Source organism: Aquarana catesbeiana, linkage group LG03 (genome assembly GCF_042186555.1).
Source record: "Aquarana catesbeiana isolate 2022-GZ linkage group LG03, ASM4218655v1, whole genome shotgun sequence".
In the NCBI taxonomy this organism is placed as follows: Eukaryota; Metazoa; Chordata; class Amphibia; order Anura; family Ranidae; genus Aquarana; species Aquarana catesbeiana.
The window spans coordinates 47,604,317-47,623,389 of record NC_133326.1 but is presented as its reverse complement, the minus strand read 5'-3'; the positions used below and the strand labels follow the sequence as shown (position 1 = coordinate 47,623,389).

Sequence of the window (19,073 nt, the reverse complement as noted above, 5' to 3'; positions counted from 1 at the left end):
TACAGTGACATATGGGGTCAATAAGACCCCACATCTCACCTCTAGGCTGGGAAGCCTGAAATTAAAAAAAAAAAAAAAACGATCTTGGCTTCGATCGTAGCGGTGAGTCGGTAGAAGCACCGGAGGGTGGCGGGAAGGGGGGGGCGTCCCCTCTCGCCTCCCGTAAGAACGATCAAGCAGTGTAACAGCCACTATAATCATTCTTATGGTGTAGGGAATCGCCGGCTGAAAAAGCTGATATCTGAATGATGCCTGTAGCTGCACCCATCATTCAGATATCCCCGCTCAAAGTCAAGGACGTTGTATGACTGTGGGCGGGAACTGGTTAAAAATTGCGGGGTATTGCAGAGTATTGCGGAGTAGTGCAGGGTATATTGCTGGGTATATTGCAGAGTATTGCGGGGTATAATGCAGAGTATTGCGGGGTATAATGCAGAGTATTGCGGGGTATAATGCAGAGTATTGCGGGGTATTTATGCAGAGTATTGCGGGGTATTTATGCAGAGTATTGCGGGGTATTTATGCAGAGTATTGCGGGGTATTTATGCAGAGTATTGCGGGGTATTTATGCAGAGTATTGCGGGGTATTTATGCAGAGTATTGCGGGGTATAATGCAGAGTATTGCGGGGTATAATGCAGAGTATTGCGGGGTATTTATGCAGAGTATTGCGGGGTATAATGCAGAGTATTGCGGGGTATAATGCAGAGTATTGCGGGGTATAATGCAGAGTATTGCGGGGTATAATGCAGAGTATTGCGGGGTATAATGCAGAGTATTGCGGGGTATAATGCAGAGTATTGCGGGGTATTTATGCAGAGTATTGCGGGGTATAATGCAGAGTATTGCGGGGTATTTATGCAGAGTATTGCGGGGTATTTATGCAGAGTATTGCGGGGTATTTATGCAGAGTATTGCGGGGTATAATGCAGAGTATTGCGGGGTATAATGCAGAGTATTGCGGGGTATAATGCAGAGTATTGCGGGGTATAATGCAGAGTATTGCGGGGTATAATGCAGAGTATTGCGGGGTATAATGCAGAGTATTGCGGGGTATTTATGCAGAGTATTGCGGGGTATAACGCAGAGTATTGCGGGGTATAATGCAGAGTATTGCGGGGTATTTATGCAGAGTATTGCGGGGTATAACGCAGAGTATTGCGGGGTATAATGCAGAGTATTGCGGGGTATAATGCAGAGTATTGCGGGGTATAATGCAGAGTATTGCGGGGTATTTATGCAGAGTATTGCGGGGTATAATGCAGAGTATTGCGGGGTATAATGCAGAGTATTGCGGGGTATAATGCAGAGTATTGCGGGGTATTTATGCAGAGTATTGCGGGGTATAACGCAGAGTATTGCGGGGTATAATGCAGAGTATTGCGGGGTATAATGCAGAGTATTGCGGGGTATAATGCAGAGTATTGCGGGGTATAATGCAGAGTATTGCGGGGTATTTATGCAGAGTATTGCGGGGTATTTATGCAGAGTATTGCGGGGTATTACGCAGAGTATTGCGGGGATGGCTGAGCATGGAGGGATGGATGGATGTGACTGCAATTGTCACTGAGCACCGCTGTGAGCACTACACATACAGCCCACAGCGGTGCTGCCATCCGATCCCTCCCCCTCTCCCCTCACATTGTACCGATCGGTACAGAGAGGGGAGGGAGGAACCGGCGTCATGACATGACGCCGGTCTGTTGACATGTGATCGCTCCGTCATTTGACGGAGCGATCACATGGTAAACGGCCGCGATTAGCGGCCGTTTACCGTGATCCGTGATGCGCCGGGTCCTCTGGACCCGGCGGTCACGGAAGTTCTCGGGTGCGCGCCCCAGGGGGCGCGCGAGAGCAGTATTCTGGGAGGACGTCCCAGGGACGTCCACCCAGAACTAGCCGACCGCGCTGTAGACGTCTTTCGACTATGGCCCGGTCGGCAAGTGGTTAACTGTACATGCATTAACACCCTTGAATATGCATCGTATTAAGGCAGCCCATTCATTTGAAAAGTCATTCCTGCATCCCCGAAGTGATGACAAATCTTTATCTTATTAGTAGTTTTTTTTCATACTTTGTGCCTTTGGAAATGCAAACAACCAATTTTTGAAGCTGAATATGCTAGAACCAATTCTCTGGGAGACTTTTGTTATTCAGTTTGGATACACTTTATATCTTTTTACAAAGGTTAGACAAATTAGTTCAGCCTTTGCTCATAGCCAAAGTTTTCCATGACCCTTTAGAAATATAGTTATCCTCCAAACATCTTTCCAGTCCAAGAAATTTGCAGATAGAAAAGGATAGGAAAGATTGAAAAGGATAATGGTTGCTGGCCATGTAATGATCTGATCGAATGACTCTTCATAGAATCAGACAATATGATCAGATCTATGCTTTATCAAAATGATCAGTAAGCATATGGCCCAACAATCGTTTTGCTCTTACAATCATATTTTTCTCCTGGACAGTAAAGTGATATAATGCAATAAAATACAGATGTATATACAATTGTTCTGTTTCTGGCCACCATAATGACCAGTAAATGTATTCATTGATGGGTGGATATTTTCTGTATATTGCCATGCTATGGCTAGATCATAAAAATTGCATTTGTGAATGTGAATAGACTCAGCTGAGAGATGTTTGGGTGTCTATTTTAAAAAGCAGACCTGGCAATGTCTTTGCACCTTTACCTAAGGCAGGGATCCTCAAACTACGGCCCTCCAGCTGTTGCGGAACTACGCGTCCCATGAGGCATTGTAAAACTCTGATATTCACAGACATGACTAGGCATGATGGGAATTGTAGTCTCTGAACAACTGGAGGGCCGTAGTTTGAAGATCCCTGACCTAAGGGCTCATGCACACTGCAGCTCAAAAATAAATAAATAAATAACGCTTTTACAGGCATTTGAGCTTTTATTTCCGCTTGAAGAAGCTTGTACTTTTTTGGGCTTTTTTGCACATTTTTATTGAGCTTCTTTGAGCTCCTTTAAACTTTTTTGAGCATAAACTTTTTTTTTTCACAAACCCTCTCCTCAGCTAATTTTTCCTTTTGTGTGTGTGTGTGTGTGTGTGTGTGTGTTTTTGAGCTTCTTTGAGCTTTTTCATGCTCTTTTGTGTGTTTTTGCATGTGTTGGGCACTTAGGCATCTTTTCTGCTCCAAAAAGTTCCTCTCAAAAACACGAGTTTAGTGAGGCTTTTTTTTATGCCTGTAAACTCCTGAAAAAGCCATAGTGTGCATGGACAAATTGGCTAACATGGAGGAGAGTTTCCAGGCAGAAAAAAATGAGAGCTCGAAAAAGCTCAAAAGCCTGTAGGAGCCGTTTCCTTCTTTGAGCTGCAGCGTTCATCAGTGTTAATTTAGTTGACTAAAACGACTAAAACATTTTAGTCGACTAAAATGACTAAAACATTTTAGTCAACCAAAGGAATACTATTTTAGTCAACTAAAATACGACTAAAACTAAAACAATTGAGATGACTAAAATATGACTAAAACTAAAAGCCATTTTAGTCAAAAGACTAAAATGAGACTAAAACTAAAATGCCATTTTAGTCAAAAGACTATCACTAAAACTAAATTGCAATTACTGAAATGTACTGGAGTTTTTAGTCGACTAAAATGTACTGGAGATTTAGTCGACTAAATACGACTAAAACTAAAACAATTGCAGAAGACTAAAATGGGACTAAAACTAAAACGCCATTTTAGTCCTAAGACTAAAATTAATAGACTTGTGCATAATGGAAAATTTTGTTTAGTTTCATTCGTTGTCATTCGTAAAATACATCATTTCGTTCTGTTATATCCGTTATGTTACGTTAATACGTTTTTGGATAATTCGTTATTATTCGTAGAGTCGTTATTCGTTATACGGAATCTCGAATGATGTCAAATTCATTCATTATATGCGCTATAATTTTGTTTGTATTAGTTGAAATTCGCTATTTATATATGTATTTATTCGTGATAATGATTCGTAGTTTGGAAAGTTGTTTGTTTATTGAATCTTTTAACACACACAATGACAATATCTCTTCTCCTCTGCTCAAATACAATACAACACCCTTCTCACTCAGTTCTCAGGAATGCACTTTGCCAGTAATCCAACCTCCAGCACAAAATTAATCAGCTGATTGGACTGTAAGATTTACTTTGAATTGACCTTTTGTTTCACTAGACCTTTAACGAATTACCGAATCATGTTGAATGCATTAGTTATATCCGCTATAATTTCTTTCGTATTCGTTGAAATTCGTTATTTTTTTATTGCATCCGAATTTCAGCCGAATTTCAATTTGTTACGAAAGGAATTGCACAAGCCTAAAAATTAACACTGGTGTGCATGAGCCCTTAGAAAAGCACAGATGATGAATGATTTAACATATTGATCATAGATAGAAGATACTTACTTGCAGCCCTTCAACAAAAAGCTCTTCAGTGAGAAATGAGGACAACATTCTAATAACTGCTGCACCCTGCACAAAACAGAATATAAGATTTATGAGTGTTAATTAGAAAACATGCAACATTATATTTTAATTGTTGTTATTATTTCTACTGCTGCTATTTGTATCATGTGTATCATGTGGTTATTATATTAAGCCCTTCATGATGGAGGGTAAGCAACGCTGTCTGTCCCTGTTCTCCGTTTCAGGGACGAATCAGGGCAGAATATTTGCTTGAATTCGGCCCTGAAACTGAGGCAAAGACACACAGCGTTTCTGTGCAGTGCACTCCGCACCCGCCCCGGAGAGCCGTATCCAATTCGCATAGGTGTGAACCCAGCCTAAAACAAATCCTAAAGCCTGAACACAGTTTTGCAACTTTAACACTTGTTAGTAAAACTGTATATATCATTGCAACTTCTTATTGTATCTAGGTGGTAAATTGGGCTCTCATTGGGTGATAAATGATAATGGATATCTCCTGATGTTTTTATTTTTTATTGTCAAATGAAAAGTGGCATAAAAGTAGTAAAAAAACATAAGTTTTTACATTTTAGCTGCATATTTCTTGCTATTACCATAACCTACCACCAAATCACAACCCAAAATAAATTCACCTCCCTCTGACAATCATAGTGATACCAAATATGTCCAGTACGGCCCAGAAACAATAGTGTGCATTTTGCTTTTATTATCCTACCTAAATCACACTGATACTGACACAAAATTTTAAAATATTTTTTTAATCCTACCAAAACATGCTGAACCTGACACTGACCTTTGACCCTGACTTAGCCACTAACTTTAACCCTGACACTGACCTAGATCAATCCCTGATCTAGCCATTGTTTTTCTCCTTTAGTAAGGAGAAAAACAAAAAAGTGCCCTTTTCTCCATTCAAGAGGAGAAATCAACAGGGATGGACTGTACAGTGACTGATCACTGTGATATCAAATCAGAGGCTTCCACAACAATTAGGGTGATCGGGAACCAATACTTCCGGTTCCTAGTCATTAATAGGGTACCTGGGGCTCTCAGTGAGAACTCGGTCTCTGTGCTGGCAGTGCTCTGTGCAGCATGCTCTCAGCACAAACACAGATAAAGACCCACTTCCATGAGACCGTATTTATGCTTATGGCCATCAGAAAGGGGTTAAAGCCCAATTCCATCCAATACAAATATTTCCATGTTATGTGGACACTGGTGGGTCTAATCACCTTCTATTGGGGATTACAGTAGTGAGACTACTGTAAAGTAGTTTTTTTTTTTATATTATCAAGGGGGGGGGGGGGGGGTCACCTAATTAGAGATGAATATCCATCTTTCTTTTTTATTCTGCATTAAGGGGAATCCGTAGAGGAGAGGAATGCTTTTTTGTTGCCCTGACATCTGGGTGAATCAGGGAATTTGGACGAAGAAATATTTTTACTGGAGTTTAGAGCTGCACGATTAATCGTCAAGAATCGTTATCACAATTCTTTCCCCTTCACGATCTTCACAAAAGTGTTTCACGATTCTTAATATGCTAAGAATTCTCTCTGCTCTTCTGAAGCCACAGCCCTCAAAAGAAAGGAAGAAAAAAAAACGGGCAGTCTGCCAAGAATCAAAACATTCTTTAGCAGTGGAATTTAAGTATAAACATTGTAACAATTTGTCAATGGAATAGAATTTGTATGTAAATGAGGAAAGTTTAACCACTAAAACACTAAACCTTTTTCTGACATTTGTTGGTTTCAAGTTAAAATCAAATTTTTTTGCTAGAAAATTACTTAGAACCCCCAAACATTATATATATATTTTTAGTAGAGACCCTAGAAATATTTTATGTCACACTGTATTTGCGCAGCGGTCTTTCAAATGCAATTTTTTTGGGAAAAAATTACTTTAATGAATAAAAAAAAACAAAAAACGAACCAGTAAAGTTAGACCAATTTTTTTTGTATAATGTGAAAGATTTTAGGTCGCAAGAATCGTGAGAGAATTGTGATCTTATTATTCCAAGCAAAAAAATCGTGATTCTCATTTTGGCCAGAATCGTGCAGCTCTACTGGAGTTCCTAATAAATAAAAGAAGCTACAATGTGACCTGGTTTGCCAACAACCACATAAAACAGAATCACTGGTTCTAAATTAGAAGTCCATTCTTTTTTTTTTATAAATCTTTATTTAGTTTTCAAAAAATAATATTTTACTTACACATAAAACCCCTTCAGCTGGGAAGGTCTTGATACAACTCATAACATCATCTCTCCATTTCCCCTGATCTACTTTCTGAGATTACCTCTCCCACTGGACCCCCCTCCCCCCAACCCCCCCCCCCGACCCCCCACCCTCCCCTCCCCTCTCCCCCGCCCCTCCCCTCTCCCCCGCAGACTCTTATCTTCTCTTCCAGTCCTTAACAACCTTACTTTACTCCCCTTGGGCTATCTTAACACTGCTTCTGCAAATTTCTCTGTTTTTTTGAAAGCCCCCCACTGATTCCACTTTCCCTTCTCTCCCTCTTGCCTCCTATCTAGGTGTTCCATTCTCTCTAATCTGTAAATTTCGTCTACTTTTGTGATCCAATCCTTAATCTTTGGGGGTTCTACTTCTTGCCATTTCTTTGGATTACATTTTTAGTGGCATTAAGTAAAATTGGTGTCAATGAGGACTTATACCCCTTCTTCCCTCCTTCCAGGCCATGAAACAGACAGCTCCAAGGGTCAAACCTTATACTCTTCCCAGTTATCCCCTCTATCAACCCTATCACTTACTGCCAATAAGTTTTAATTTTGGGGCATTCCCACCATAAGTGCGCCATTGTTCCAGGACCTCCACACCCTCGCCAACAGTTAGGGGATTTATCTAGAGAAAATGTACTCACTCTAGCCGGGGTCATATACCACCGGGCTATACACTTGTAGTTGCTCTCCCTTGTTTTCATATCTACTGCCGTCCCATGCGTAGCTTCCAGGATTCGTTTCTCCATTTCCCTGTCACATTGAGATCCCAAGTCCTCCTCCCATTTTCTGATGAACGGGGGCGTGTCCTGTCCGCCCCTACTCATCAGAATTTTATACACCTCCGAAACCGTCTTTTTTAATTCTTCTCTGAGTGCCATTTTCTCTAACCCTCTGTAGTTCGCCTCCTCCCTTAAGGGGCCTGGGAGACTTCTAATAAAGTGTTTTAATTGAATGTACCGCCACCCATTTATTAACAATACCTCCCTTAGTGCTTTCAATTCTTGTAATGTTTTTAATTTACCTCTACTTATTATGTCCCTTATCTGTGTTCCCTTCTCCAAAATCCAATTCCCTCCTATCGATCCCATCCCTGGGGGAAGAAGTCCATTCTTAATATATCAACCACTAAAACTCTGTCCTGATCTTGGTAACAATTACTACAGGCTCTGATGGCACCTTAATAAAATTAGTGTTTCTGTAATTTCTGTTGCAGAGCAACTGAGCATGTGCAGAGCAGGGTGATACAGTGTATTACTGGATTTTAAACATTATAGGCACTTCTTTTTTAGTGTTTTACATCGCTATACCTGCAAAAGGGGCCCAGAATGTAGTGATTTAGCAAGACTTAATTTTCTGACTAAAGTTTCACTTTAAAAGAGAAGTATGGTCTTTGCAGGGAAAAAAAACAAAAAAAAATTATACTCACCTAAGTGATGCAGCATCAATCCCCTGCTGCCTCTGCAGTGAGAACTGAGAGATCAAACACTGGGATCTCTCAGTTCTCCCCTCCGGTCTGAGCAGAGAGCCGGGACTGTGAGTCTCTGCTCTCCCCTTCCAGTGCTCGCTGTAGCGCTGGGCTGTGGAGGGGGCAGGTAAGGCGGGGCTCAGGCTCTCATCAGATCACTGAGAGTCTGAGCCAGGTGCTGGTCCAGGCTTCTGGGTGGATCCCAACCATATGGTCGGGATCTTTTCAGATTGGACCACCTCTGTGACGTCAGCCAACAGCAGGCTTTAGCCCACTGTCAGCTGAAAACAGGTCACAGGAGTGCAGAACGAATTGCACTCCTGTGATCCATAGGAGAAGTATAGTCAAACAAGCTTTGGCTGTACTTCTCCTTTAACCTGTATTGTTGATGATCACAGAAGCACATCTGTACTCATGCTGTTATCCCAATGGAAGGATTAAAATAGCTAATGCTATTTTTTATGTGCCTTAATATTATTTGCAAGTCATTTGAGTGTACTAAACCTGTTGTACAGCATAGGGCATTGTGGAGTGGCAGAGGCTACAACACTCACCTTGCTGTAAGTAATGGAATCAAATAGTCCACTTATGTCTGATGGGGTTTGCACTGCATTTTCATCTGATGTAAGAGGATGGGATGAGACCAAGGCATCAACTGCCATCACTCTATGTGTATCGTAAAGTACTGACAGGTCTGACTGTAAAAGATGGATGAGAACACAGATAAAGCAAAGTTATGACATAAATGTATACCAATTATAAAAAAAAAAAAAAAAATTGTATTCTATTGAAACATGAATATTGTAATTATTGCATCAATAAGTCAACCAAACTATGTCTATGTTTCTGGAATGGAAAGTTATTAGCTGGGCTATAATCTCCATCTCATCCTGTTAGAACGGATAATGGATTTACTAGGTGAGCCCCTTTTTTTAGAAGGCCTTTCCTGCATTTGACTAGCTATTAAAAAGCAAACATCAACTCCAATTTACCAAAATTCATAATTATTTCTTAAGTGCTTTTTGAATCAGTGATCACAACACCCACAAATGATCATTTTCATTAGTAAAATGCACAGCTCTCAGCAAATTTAGCATTGTGAAAGCTGACTGCTCGCTAACTACTCATATAGTATGTTGAAATACTTACGGTATATCTTAATATGTACAGTATTTTCATTTTTAGACCACCCACCCCCGAAGAGGGGCAACGACAACAAGTCATGGTTATAAGCCAGATCAGAAGAGTGGCTCTTTTTTTACTCTTCACAATTACAGGCGATAAAAAATTAATGTTTTACATATAACAGCCAGCCATGTTTTGGAATGAGTCTGTTTGCTGTGGACTTTGTGTGTAAATTGGCTCCAATTTTACTTTTCCTTATTATACTATAATATATTATGTAAGATCGATCTTAAATTAAATCTGTAGCACCCTCCTGGGTAGGTGCTAGAAGAGAGTATAGATTTTTTGTGTTTTCTGCTTACCAGGAAGATGGTCAGGTAAAACTTAGAGTGCTCTCTGCCTACCAGGGAGCAGGATCTATTGGTTAGGTCTGCTTATTGTGCTCAGGTGCAGCTCCACTTGTTCTGACTGTCCCTCACTGGTCCAATAGGGAGGCATATTGGACAGTGGGAGGGGACCTGACAAGTGAGTGCACAGGCTTTGTTACAGTCCTGGTAATTGGCAGAGGAAAAGTGCTGCATTGCATGCTGGGATAGTGTAATAAAAGCCCAGGGCGCATGTGCTCAAAGTTAGTTGAGTCGGGGAGCAGAGACCATGAGGGAGGGGGAGGCTGCCCTCTCCTCCATGGAGGCGGTCTTGCGGCCTTGGGTGGTCAACCCAGGGGCCCAGGAGAGTCAGAGTAAAGCTGAACTTAGAGGTCCTGCAGAGCTGACTGGAAGGGAGACACCAGGAAGGATCTGATTCTACCTACTGTGAATACAGATCTGTGTCTTTGGGGCCTGTCAAGTGAGGGCTGCCCCCTTCAGCTAGAAGAGTCAGAGGATGGGTGTCAGTAAAGGGGATGCTAGAGAGTATCCTGAAGATAATGTAGTGCATCAAGTCTGCTGCTAGTGAGAGCAAAAAGACTTAATTCCTCCATACCTGTGGCAGAATGGTTAAAGCGGTGTGACTGCTTCTGCTAATAATCCGGTGAGGCCAGGGGAGAGTTGTCCTTATCCACTGTGAATAGTTCAAGTTGGAGTATCCCATTATTCCCTTCTCCCATCCAAGTTCAAAATAAAATATAAAAAACACAAGTACCCTGGACTGGTCACTGAGTAACGAGCAAGCGGGAGTAAGGGTGGGACAAGTGGAAACCCCTAGCAACTAAGTGGAAACCCCTAGCAACCAAGTGGAAACCCTTAGCAACCAGATGCAGGTAACCAGAGGGAGGCCTAAGGCCGCGTACACACGAGCGGACTTTTCGGCAACAAAAGTCAGATGGCCATTCCGGCGGACTCTCATCAGACTTTTGACTGACTTCCGACGACTTTTGAACGAACAGACTTGCCTACACATGATCACACCAAAGTCTGACGTATTCCTACGTGATGATGTACCACCGGACTAAAATAAGGAAGTTGATAGCCAGTAGCCAATAGCTGCCCTAGCGTGGGTTTTCGTCCGTCGGACTAGCATACAGACGAGCGGATTTTTCGACCGGACTCGAGTCCGTCGGAAAGATTTGAAGCATGTTTCAAATCTAAAGTCTGTCAGATTTTCGACTGAAAAAGTCAGCTCGTGTGTACGCTGCATGAGCAATCAACACTCAGCAAGCCCTACGGGGACAGTGCTACAAATCAATGAAAAAAGTTATTATTTTATTGAAAAAAAAGGAAGGATAAAAATAATACCATATTTTATTTCTGCAATGAGGAGATACGAAAGAAGGATTAGGCCTATGACTAGTTTCTAGCAAAATTGGCCTCTCTTTTCATCTCTGCCACTAAATCATCATTTATTTGAACACAATGAGAAAAAAAAGGCAAACATGTTCTACGTACTATATTCCAGGTGGGTTCTGCATAATCTGCTCCCAGATATTCCACGTAAGAGGCAAAACCTTCATTTAGCCAAAGATCATTCCACCATCTAATTGTCACAAGGTTTCCAAACCACTAAAATGGAAGCAGATTACCAACATTAGCAGATAATAATAAAGTGTATTTTTGTGCCATTACAACCTTAGAACACAGATGTACTTTTCCCACATGGGACAAACAAAAAAATTCTCTGTGACTATCAGATCCTAAAGCAAAATGGACAGTCAACAAATTATTTTCAAGGTCTAATTTAGATAATTTTTATGTTAGCCATTCCAAATTCAAGAACCCAGACACCGAATATGGCTATATTTGGAATGGATCTGCTGCTAGAAGCTATTAAAATGCCTCAGTTAAGACCAAATTTTTTATTCATTTGTTTATATATTTAATTCTAATTGATAGCAAATAGTTGCAGTCACATATTAAGTGCTTGTTATTAAGGGATATATAAAGGAAGCACCTGATGAGCAAGTTCATGAGCAATAATTGTGACCACTCTCTCCTTGTTACTGATGGAAGATTCTCTTTGATCCCAGAGAAGAGCATTTTCTCTGTATGTCACCAGCCCCCAGTTCTCCATGGCTCCAGCACTAAAGTCAGGCAAAGCGACCTGGTCTGCAGAATAGATTAAAAAAAAAAAGTCAAAATGGACCAAAAAATATTTTGTTGCACTGTAGATGTTTTTGGACAGTTTACTGACGCAGAATGAAACAATATTGCACTAAAGCTGTGATCATGTGGTTAATTACTCTTTCGTTACTTAAAGTGGAACTTTATGTCAATTATAGAAATGGGGGAACAGGCAGGATTTTTAATGCAGAAGACATGCTTTGTCTTTTCTGCATTAAACTTACCTACCTGTCTGTTCACCCCTATACAGTGAGCTGCGCATGCGCAGCTCACTGTAGAGATTCAGCAATGCCAAAGCGGACTGAACTCCTGTGCATGTGCAGGAGTGAAGTCATATTAAAGTACGGCCAATGAAAGTGGCCAGTGCTGAACAACCAGAAGCTGGCCACTTGAAAATGTCAGCGGCTGGCAGGGAGCTCCAGGACGTCGCACCACAGGAGCTAAGGTGAGTATAGTTCTGCTTTTAAAGTATAACTAAAGAAAATCCCAAATTTTGGGTTGTCCTTAGAACAGTAATAAAGGGAATATTTTCCAGTGGGGACACAATATCTGGTGACCCGTGACAACCAGGGATTCTCTCACTTTAGGCCCCCTAGACACAGGGCAGGTTCCATTGGAGTCCACCTGCTCAGCAAGGAAATTTGTCCACTGATCCCCGCTGAGCAGGCAGATGGCTGGTCCATGTCCGCTCCTCTTATGCAGAGCGGACACAGACACAGCCTACTCTCTTCTATGGGCAGTCAGATGTAAATGGACCTTCTGTCTGTTTACTGACTGCTATCCAATCTTATTTGCCAGACAGATGGAGAACAGATCCCTATCTATCTGCTTGTAGTGGACAGGATCATATCTGATGTTGGTGGGTGCCAACGGATAAATGTCCGTTAACACCCGCTGCTCCATATAGGAGACTGGAAGGTCCAATCGGATCTACCTGAAAAACTGACAGGCGGACCCAATCAGTCTGCCGATGTGAAAGGACCCTTACAGGAATTTCCTCTCGCTACTCGTTGTGACTTTGGGACATGAAAATTTTCTATATGAGACCCAGATGGCAAAAAAAGCTGACAGGGGTATAACCCTCCCTTACTCTATCAAAATGAAAAATACATTTATACTATTTTAATGCATATTCAAAGAATATGATCTTTTTTATATATATATCCAGGCAAAAGAAGCAAGCTTGCAAATATAGCATTATACATTTTCCTTTAAAATCTGTCATCAAGGGCCCTGTCAGTTTCAAGCTATCAAAGTGGACAGAAGCCTAGCAAAGCAGACAGCACAACAAGAATACTGCATGTACATTGAGATAATGATCATCATTTTATTATCAAGTGCATGTGTTATATTTTGTGTACCGCTGTGCAGAATAGATACATAGATAGATGTAATTTGCTTCAGTCTATAATAGAACAAAGTACACAGGTAGGTCATCAACCACTCACCTGATTTTGGCAGAGGGTAGGAAACATTATAATATTTTTCAAAAAATTCCAAAATTGGCTCTGTGACATTCAGTGCATATTCTGCTTGGTTCTCATCTACAATGGCCTTTGGACGTCCCCAAATTTTTACCTAAAAACAATGTTAAATGTAAATATCATGGAAAACCACAGAAGATTGGTATTTTTTCATATGTCATTGACCATCCACGAAAACAGACTGTGAAACCAAGTGCCAAATCATGACATACGGGTGTTGCAAGTGAGCTGTCATGAAGATTGATGTGAAAAATGCAGCGCTAAAACTGTATATGTATATAAATTCAGTGGTAAATGGGTATTAACCCAAAGCGTTTATATTTTATACATTTTTTATGTGATCACTTTTTATACTTCTGTATATTGGTTGGTTCCAATAAATCTACCCTTTTGATCTGCACAATCGGAGCATTCTATATTTTCTTTCCCATACCTCTTGATCCCACGGGAGATCTGGATGTTCCTATTGGATGTGTCGTTTTCTCAGTCTGATGGATATCAGTACAACCGTTCCAGTCTAGAGGAGATATCTTTGGAAATCTGGGGCCCATACCATCACCTGGGAGAACCATTTCTAAGCTTGTTTGATTCGGTGTCACTGGCATTCGAATCCATCAGTTCCGGTAAGAGTGTTTACACCTTCCTCACTTCAAGAGTTATTATCAGATGAATTGCATATCAGAAGATTTTCTTACTTCCATTGGATTGTATCTATTGTTTGGACTTGATTATTTTCTTCACATATATATTGCACTGGGTTAATACCCATTTACCACTGAATCCTGTTTATTCACATATATGTGTTTTATATACATATACAGTTTTAGCGCTGCATTTTTCACATCACTCTATTAGAATTCTAGTCACATTCTTGTGTAGCTGCTTGTTTATTTTATTTTATTGGGTTAGCGCAGTTATACCACATATACTTGTCATGAAGATTAATCTAAACTGCGCATACAAAAATCTCAGCTTTCTGTGCTTCTAAGGGGAATATAAAGTATTGTGGTATGTTTTCTTTATTTTGTATGTCCAGTACCAAAAATGACTAATCAAATATTTCTTCAACTTCTTATTAATCAGGTAACAGGAAAATATTGCAAAAGAATATATAACATTTGCAGCTCGCAGCCAGTACACAATTTTAGTCATTTTAATACTAATCTGTGAATAGCCTGCAATTTGATATACACAGCTTACTGAGTGAGGAAAGGGTCTCTCTCTCTCCCTCTCCCTCTCCCTCTCTTTCTCACTCCCACTCCCTCACTCTCTCTCCCTCTCTCCCCTCTCTCTCCCTCTCTCCCCTCTCTCTCCCCTCTCTCTCCCTCTCTCCCCTCTCTCTCCCTCTCTCCCCTCTCTCTCCCTCTCTCCCCTCTCTCTCCCTCTCTCCCCTCTCTCTCCCTCCCTCCCCCTCTCTCTCCTTCCCTCTCCCTCCCCCTCTCTCTCCCTCTCTCCCCTCCTCTCTCTCTCTCTCTCTCTCTCTCTCTCTGTCTCTCTCTCTCTCTCTCTCTCTCTCTCTCTCTCTCTCTCCCCTCTCTCTTTCTCACTCACCATCCCTCTTTCCCCTCACCCTCTCTCACACCCCCCTCTCTCTCTCCCCCCTCTCTCTATCACTGTCACCTTGTAACAGATGAGTTTTATGTCAGCGTTTTTTTAAGACACTAACCCACAGTATGCAAACAGATCAAGAAAGCCATTGACTTAAGTTAGTTTCCTCTGAAAGTACTAAAACCTTTGATTCCGTAAGACAGCTAGATAACTAGCATTTTCAGGATGACAGGACAGCAATGGAAATTTCAATTTCATTAACATCCTTGTTCTGCTCTAAAACGAACCTTGTTATTCATAGAAGTCAAAATTGAAGAGCACTCACCTTAGCATTACCAACCGACTTGAATTCTGAGACTATGAATGCCACCAGGTATGTGGACATCTTTGGAGTTTTATTAAATACTGTGACCGACCATTGTGCACCATTCCACGTTTCAGTGGATGTACCTAGAAGATAATAATTGTATTAGAAAATAGGCAACTCTAACCCTAAGACATTGGAAGAAATCATTATATACATGTAAGTTTCAATCTACTAAAAGAATTATATAAAAGAATAAATCACAATATTTTTCTTGGCCTAATGTTGAGTAGTATTCATTAGTATTGACTAGTATTCCCAAGTACTACTCTACCTACTATGGCTGTCACAAGTCATTGTGGTATTACCTGCATTACTTGTGAATGTTGCATAGTCAGCCTTACCAAGCTGCTCCCTGTTATTGTTCCCAGATAGTTAATGGGAGTACACAGTGGGGGTTATTTACGAAAGGCAAATCCACTTTGCACTGAAAGTGCACTTGGAAGTGCAGTCGCTCTAAATCTAAGGGGTAGATCATAAATGAGGGGAAGCTCTGCTGATTTTATCATCCAATCGTGTGCAAGCTAAAATTCTGTTTTTTATTTTCCTTGCATGTCCCCCTCGGATCTACAGTGACTTTACTTTTAAGTGCACTTGCAGTGCACAGTGGATTTTTCTTTAGTAAATAACCCCCAGTGACTGCTTAAATGTTGCATCTTTAGGTACACTAAGCAAAAACAATATAAAATCTCCACTAATCTCTGCTCCCATTGGGGTCAATTTGCTAAAGCAAATAGACTGTTCACTTTGCAAGGGAATTTGCACTTAGCTAAAGGAGAATGTGGATTTGCCTTCTGCCTATCTACTGGTTTAAAGTTACACACCAATTATGTCTATGCCATGGGTTCCTGTAACTTCTTCTGCCTGTTCTGGATCCATCCTACAGACCAGCCTTTCTCGACCAGGATTCCATTAAAACCCTGGGGTTCCCCTGGAGGTTGCTAGAGGTTTCTTTCGGCAAAGAACAATTTCTGTTCCTCGGATACATAACCACTGTCATCGATGATCTTTTAGCTATCTGTAAGGGGGAATTCTTCACACTTTTAATCTAATTAATTAATGTACCATGAGCTGTAGATAGTTGCTAGTAGGGGTTCCCCGAGACTGAAAAGTTTTTATTCAAGGGTTACTGCATGTTAAAAAGAAGGTTGAGAATGGCTGCTATAGGCATTCTTGAACAAATGGGTAGAGTGAGCTGATGGAAGATAGAAGCTAAAATTGACTTGACAACTTTAAACAGCGAGTATAGCATGTGTGTCATAATACTCTACACCACACACTCCCTCCATTGTGTGCAGCTTAGCGGACCTACCGTTTTTTTGTCTATTGCATATCTGTATGCTAGTGCATAGAATGGTAAAATACTCCGTGACTTACTGGAGGGATCCATATTGGAGAGTGCCACATAGTTGGGCTTGTATCTGAGGGTGATGGTGAAAGTTGCTTTCATTGCTGGCTCATCAAAGCATGGGAATGCCTTCCTTGCGTCAGGTGCTTGCATTTGGGTGGTGGCGATGACTCTGGTTACAAAAAAACATTAGCTGGCAAACCATCTACTATACTGCTAGTTCTCAATTTAACTTATATTCAATATATATCTTTACAGTCACACAAAATTATTAGTGCTCAATCAGTTTCTGTGTTAGAAACATAAGTATCTGAGAGTTTCTGATACCCAGTCAGTCTAAAATATTCTATGTTAATGATCAGAAAATCTTAAAAATTGAGTGGGACTATGTTGCAGGTTATGACATGCAGATTGCACACCTGTACCTTCACTTGGTTGCACCTTACTATTAAGGTGCAACACGGTAAAGCATGTTTTTGCACACATTAATATGCCCTGTGTTAGGCAGCCCATTCAAAATGAATGGGCTGGTATGGACCTCATCAGTCCAGAAATCAAAACTTACACCTTTTTTTTTTTTTACCCGTGCATGTTAATGCAGCGCACCTCTGCCAGCATGGTGCTTTTGGGGGTACCTTTCTGAATGAACTACGCCACATCGCACCATCACAAGCAGGGTGCAGCACCTCACACTGTAGTAATGCACAAGGGAATGCTTGCATTTCCACAACGTGATAGTGTGAACAGGGATTCAAGAATGATTTTGCAACATAACTTATTTCACTGAAACCAAATCTATGTTTGGCCTAGATTTAGCTATATATATTGTTGGGTAGCAGTAATAGTTGTGAGAGTAGTAGGAAGACTAATCATCGAACTTACAGCATTACCAAAGATAACATTATGTAGATTGATAGTTATATTTATAGCTATGCTCATAAAATTATGCCGTTTGGAAAGCTTTGTTCTTATTCCACAGCAATCATATAATATTTTATATAACTACTTACTTGGTTACACCATCTTCCACATATTCACTGCGGTAAAATCCTGCCAGATCATCTGCCAGTTCTCCAATAAAGTCTGTGTGAAGCTGATATGTTTTGCCGGTTTGCAGATTCTCAGCAAGATGCAGCACCAGGTAATTGGTCCTCACCACTGTCTCGTTTTTAGTTATGGTGATATCTTTACCCGCATCATCCTTGAGCACAGGCTTACTATTATAGATAAGTTTGTTGCTGTGGATAATAACAAGATTGGTGGACTCAACACATCTGAAGTGGGCGACACTTTTTCCATGAAAGACATAGAGTCCTTGAGCATTCTTCTCTAAGACAGGTCTGAGGTCAACATCATAGTGATCAGGTATCAGACTTTTTGGAAGCCGGAATTTGTCCCAAGGTTCATTTGATGCAGGTGTGGTAGGTTTCAGCGTAGTACCAGTACCGGAAGTGGAGGAGGTGCCTTGGGGGGCTGCACTTGTAGCTCCTCCATTTTCTACTTTATTATTATTGGATTTTTCATTGGAGTAAACTACTGCCAGTGCAATGATGGTAGCCACTGCAGCTATGGCAAAAAAGATGGTGACAAAGGCAACAAGCTTACTAACATAGAATCCCTTTCCCATGGTGTCGGTAGGAGAGGCCACAAGAACAGGGGATGGAGATATAGCCCTTATATACTCTGACAAGCCAAGAGTTTTTACTGCAGTACAGTTACTTGGTGAAACATTAACTTCTTGGGGCAAAGGCTGAAAGCAGAGCAACCTTATTGTCTTTCCAAATGTTCAGCTTTTGCTGTATGCATTGATAGATCAAACCGTCAAAATAATGCTGATGTGAAAAGTACACCTAAAAGAGAAAAAGGCAAGATTACATACACTTTATTACTCTATCGTTTTTTTTTTTTGTCAAATTAAGAAATAAGGCTATGCATTTTTCCATTTCCTTAAAGTATATACTGTGCGTTTTTTATAGTTTATTAAATATATTTTTTCTACACATATCTATGAGGGGCTTGCTAAACTATAGCAGACCCCCAACAGATCTCCCTAACTTGTCCTCTTTTTTTCCATTCGGGTGAGCAGGGAGTCAGTGCACATGACTACTCGGACAATCTCATTACTCAATCACCAGAGAAGGTGTGTCTTTCTGTTCTTTAAGGCTTGTTGAACTTGGTTGGAGTGTAGGGAAGCTTTGGGATACTCCAAATTTAGTGTGCAAAGTAACAAGAGGACACTCTGTTCCGTCTATTTTCTTAAGGGAAATCTCCCTCTTGGCAGACACTAGAAACACGAGCAAACCTGGGGCTCCCAGCATGGCAAGTCCCAATTCAGCAACTTGGACACGGTCACACAAAGGGTTAAACAGCAGTTACTAGAATCCTATTTCCAGGCCTCTACTCACGGTGTCCCCAGATACTTGGATACCTCTTGTCTAATGTCGGCTAGAGATTTCTCCTGTAAATCTCCAGGCCTGGTCTTCAGTGAGCCCCCTTTATTTAGCTCCATCTGC

General features: G+C 40.9%; 1 protein-coding gene across 1 annotated transcript in view; it reads right to left on the bottom strand.

Moving 5' to 3' along the window:
* The window catches only part of LOC141131333 (aminopeptidase N-like), a 94,397-nt gene that overhangs the window by 32,683 nt on the left and 42,641 nt on the right, over positions 1–19,073 (bottom strand). The window contains exons 2-9 of the mRNA XM_073618480.1: positions 17,571–18,410; positions 16,590–16,732; positions 15,174–15,298; positions 13,265–13,394; positions 11,647–11,801; positions 11,145–11,258; positions 8,691–8,834; positions 4,415–4,480 (exon numbers count right to left, since the gene is read on the bottom strand). Of these exons, the coding sequence (XP_073474581.1) occupies positions 4,415–4,480; positions 8,691–8,834; positions 11,145–11,258; positions 11,647–11,801; positions 13,265–13,394; positions 15,174–15,298; positions 16,590–16,732; positions 17,571–18,187 (1,494 nt within the window). The 5' untranslated portion in view covers positions 18,188–18,410. The remainder of the gene's footprint in view (positions 1–4,414; positions 4,481–8,690; positions 8,835–11,144; positions 11,259–11,646; positions 11,802–13,264; positions 13,395–15,173; positions 15,299–16,589; positions 16,733–17,570; positions 18,411–19,073) is intronic.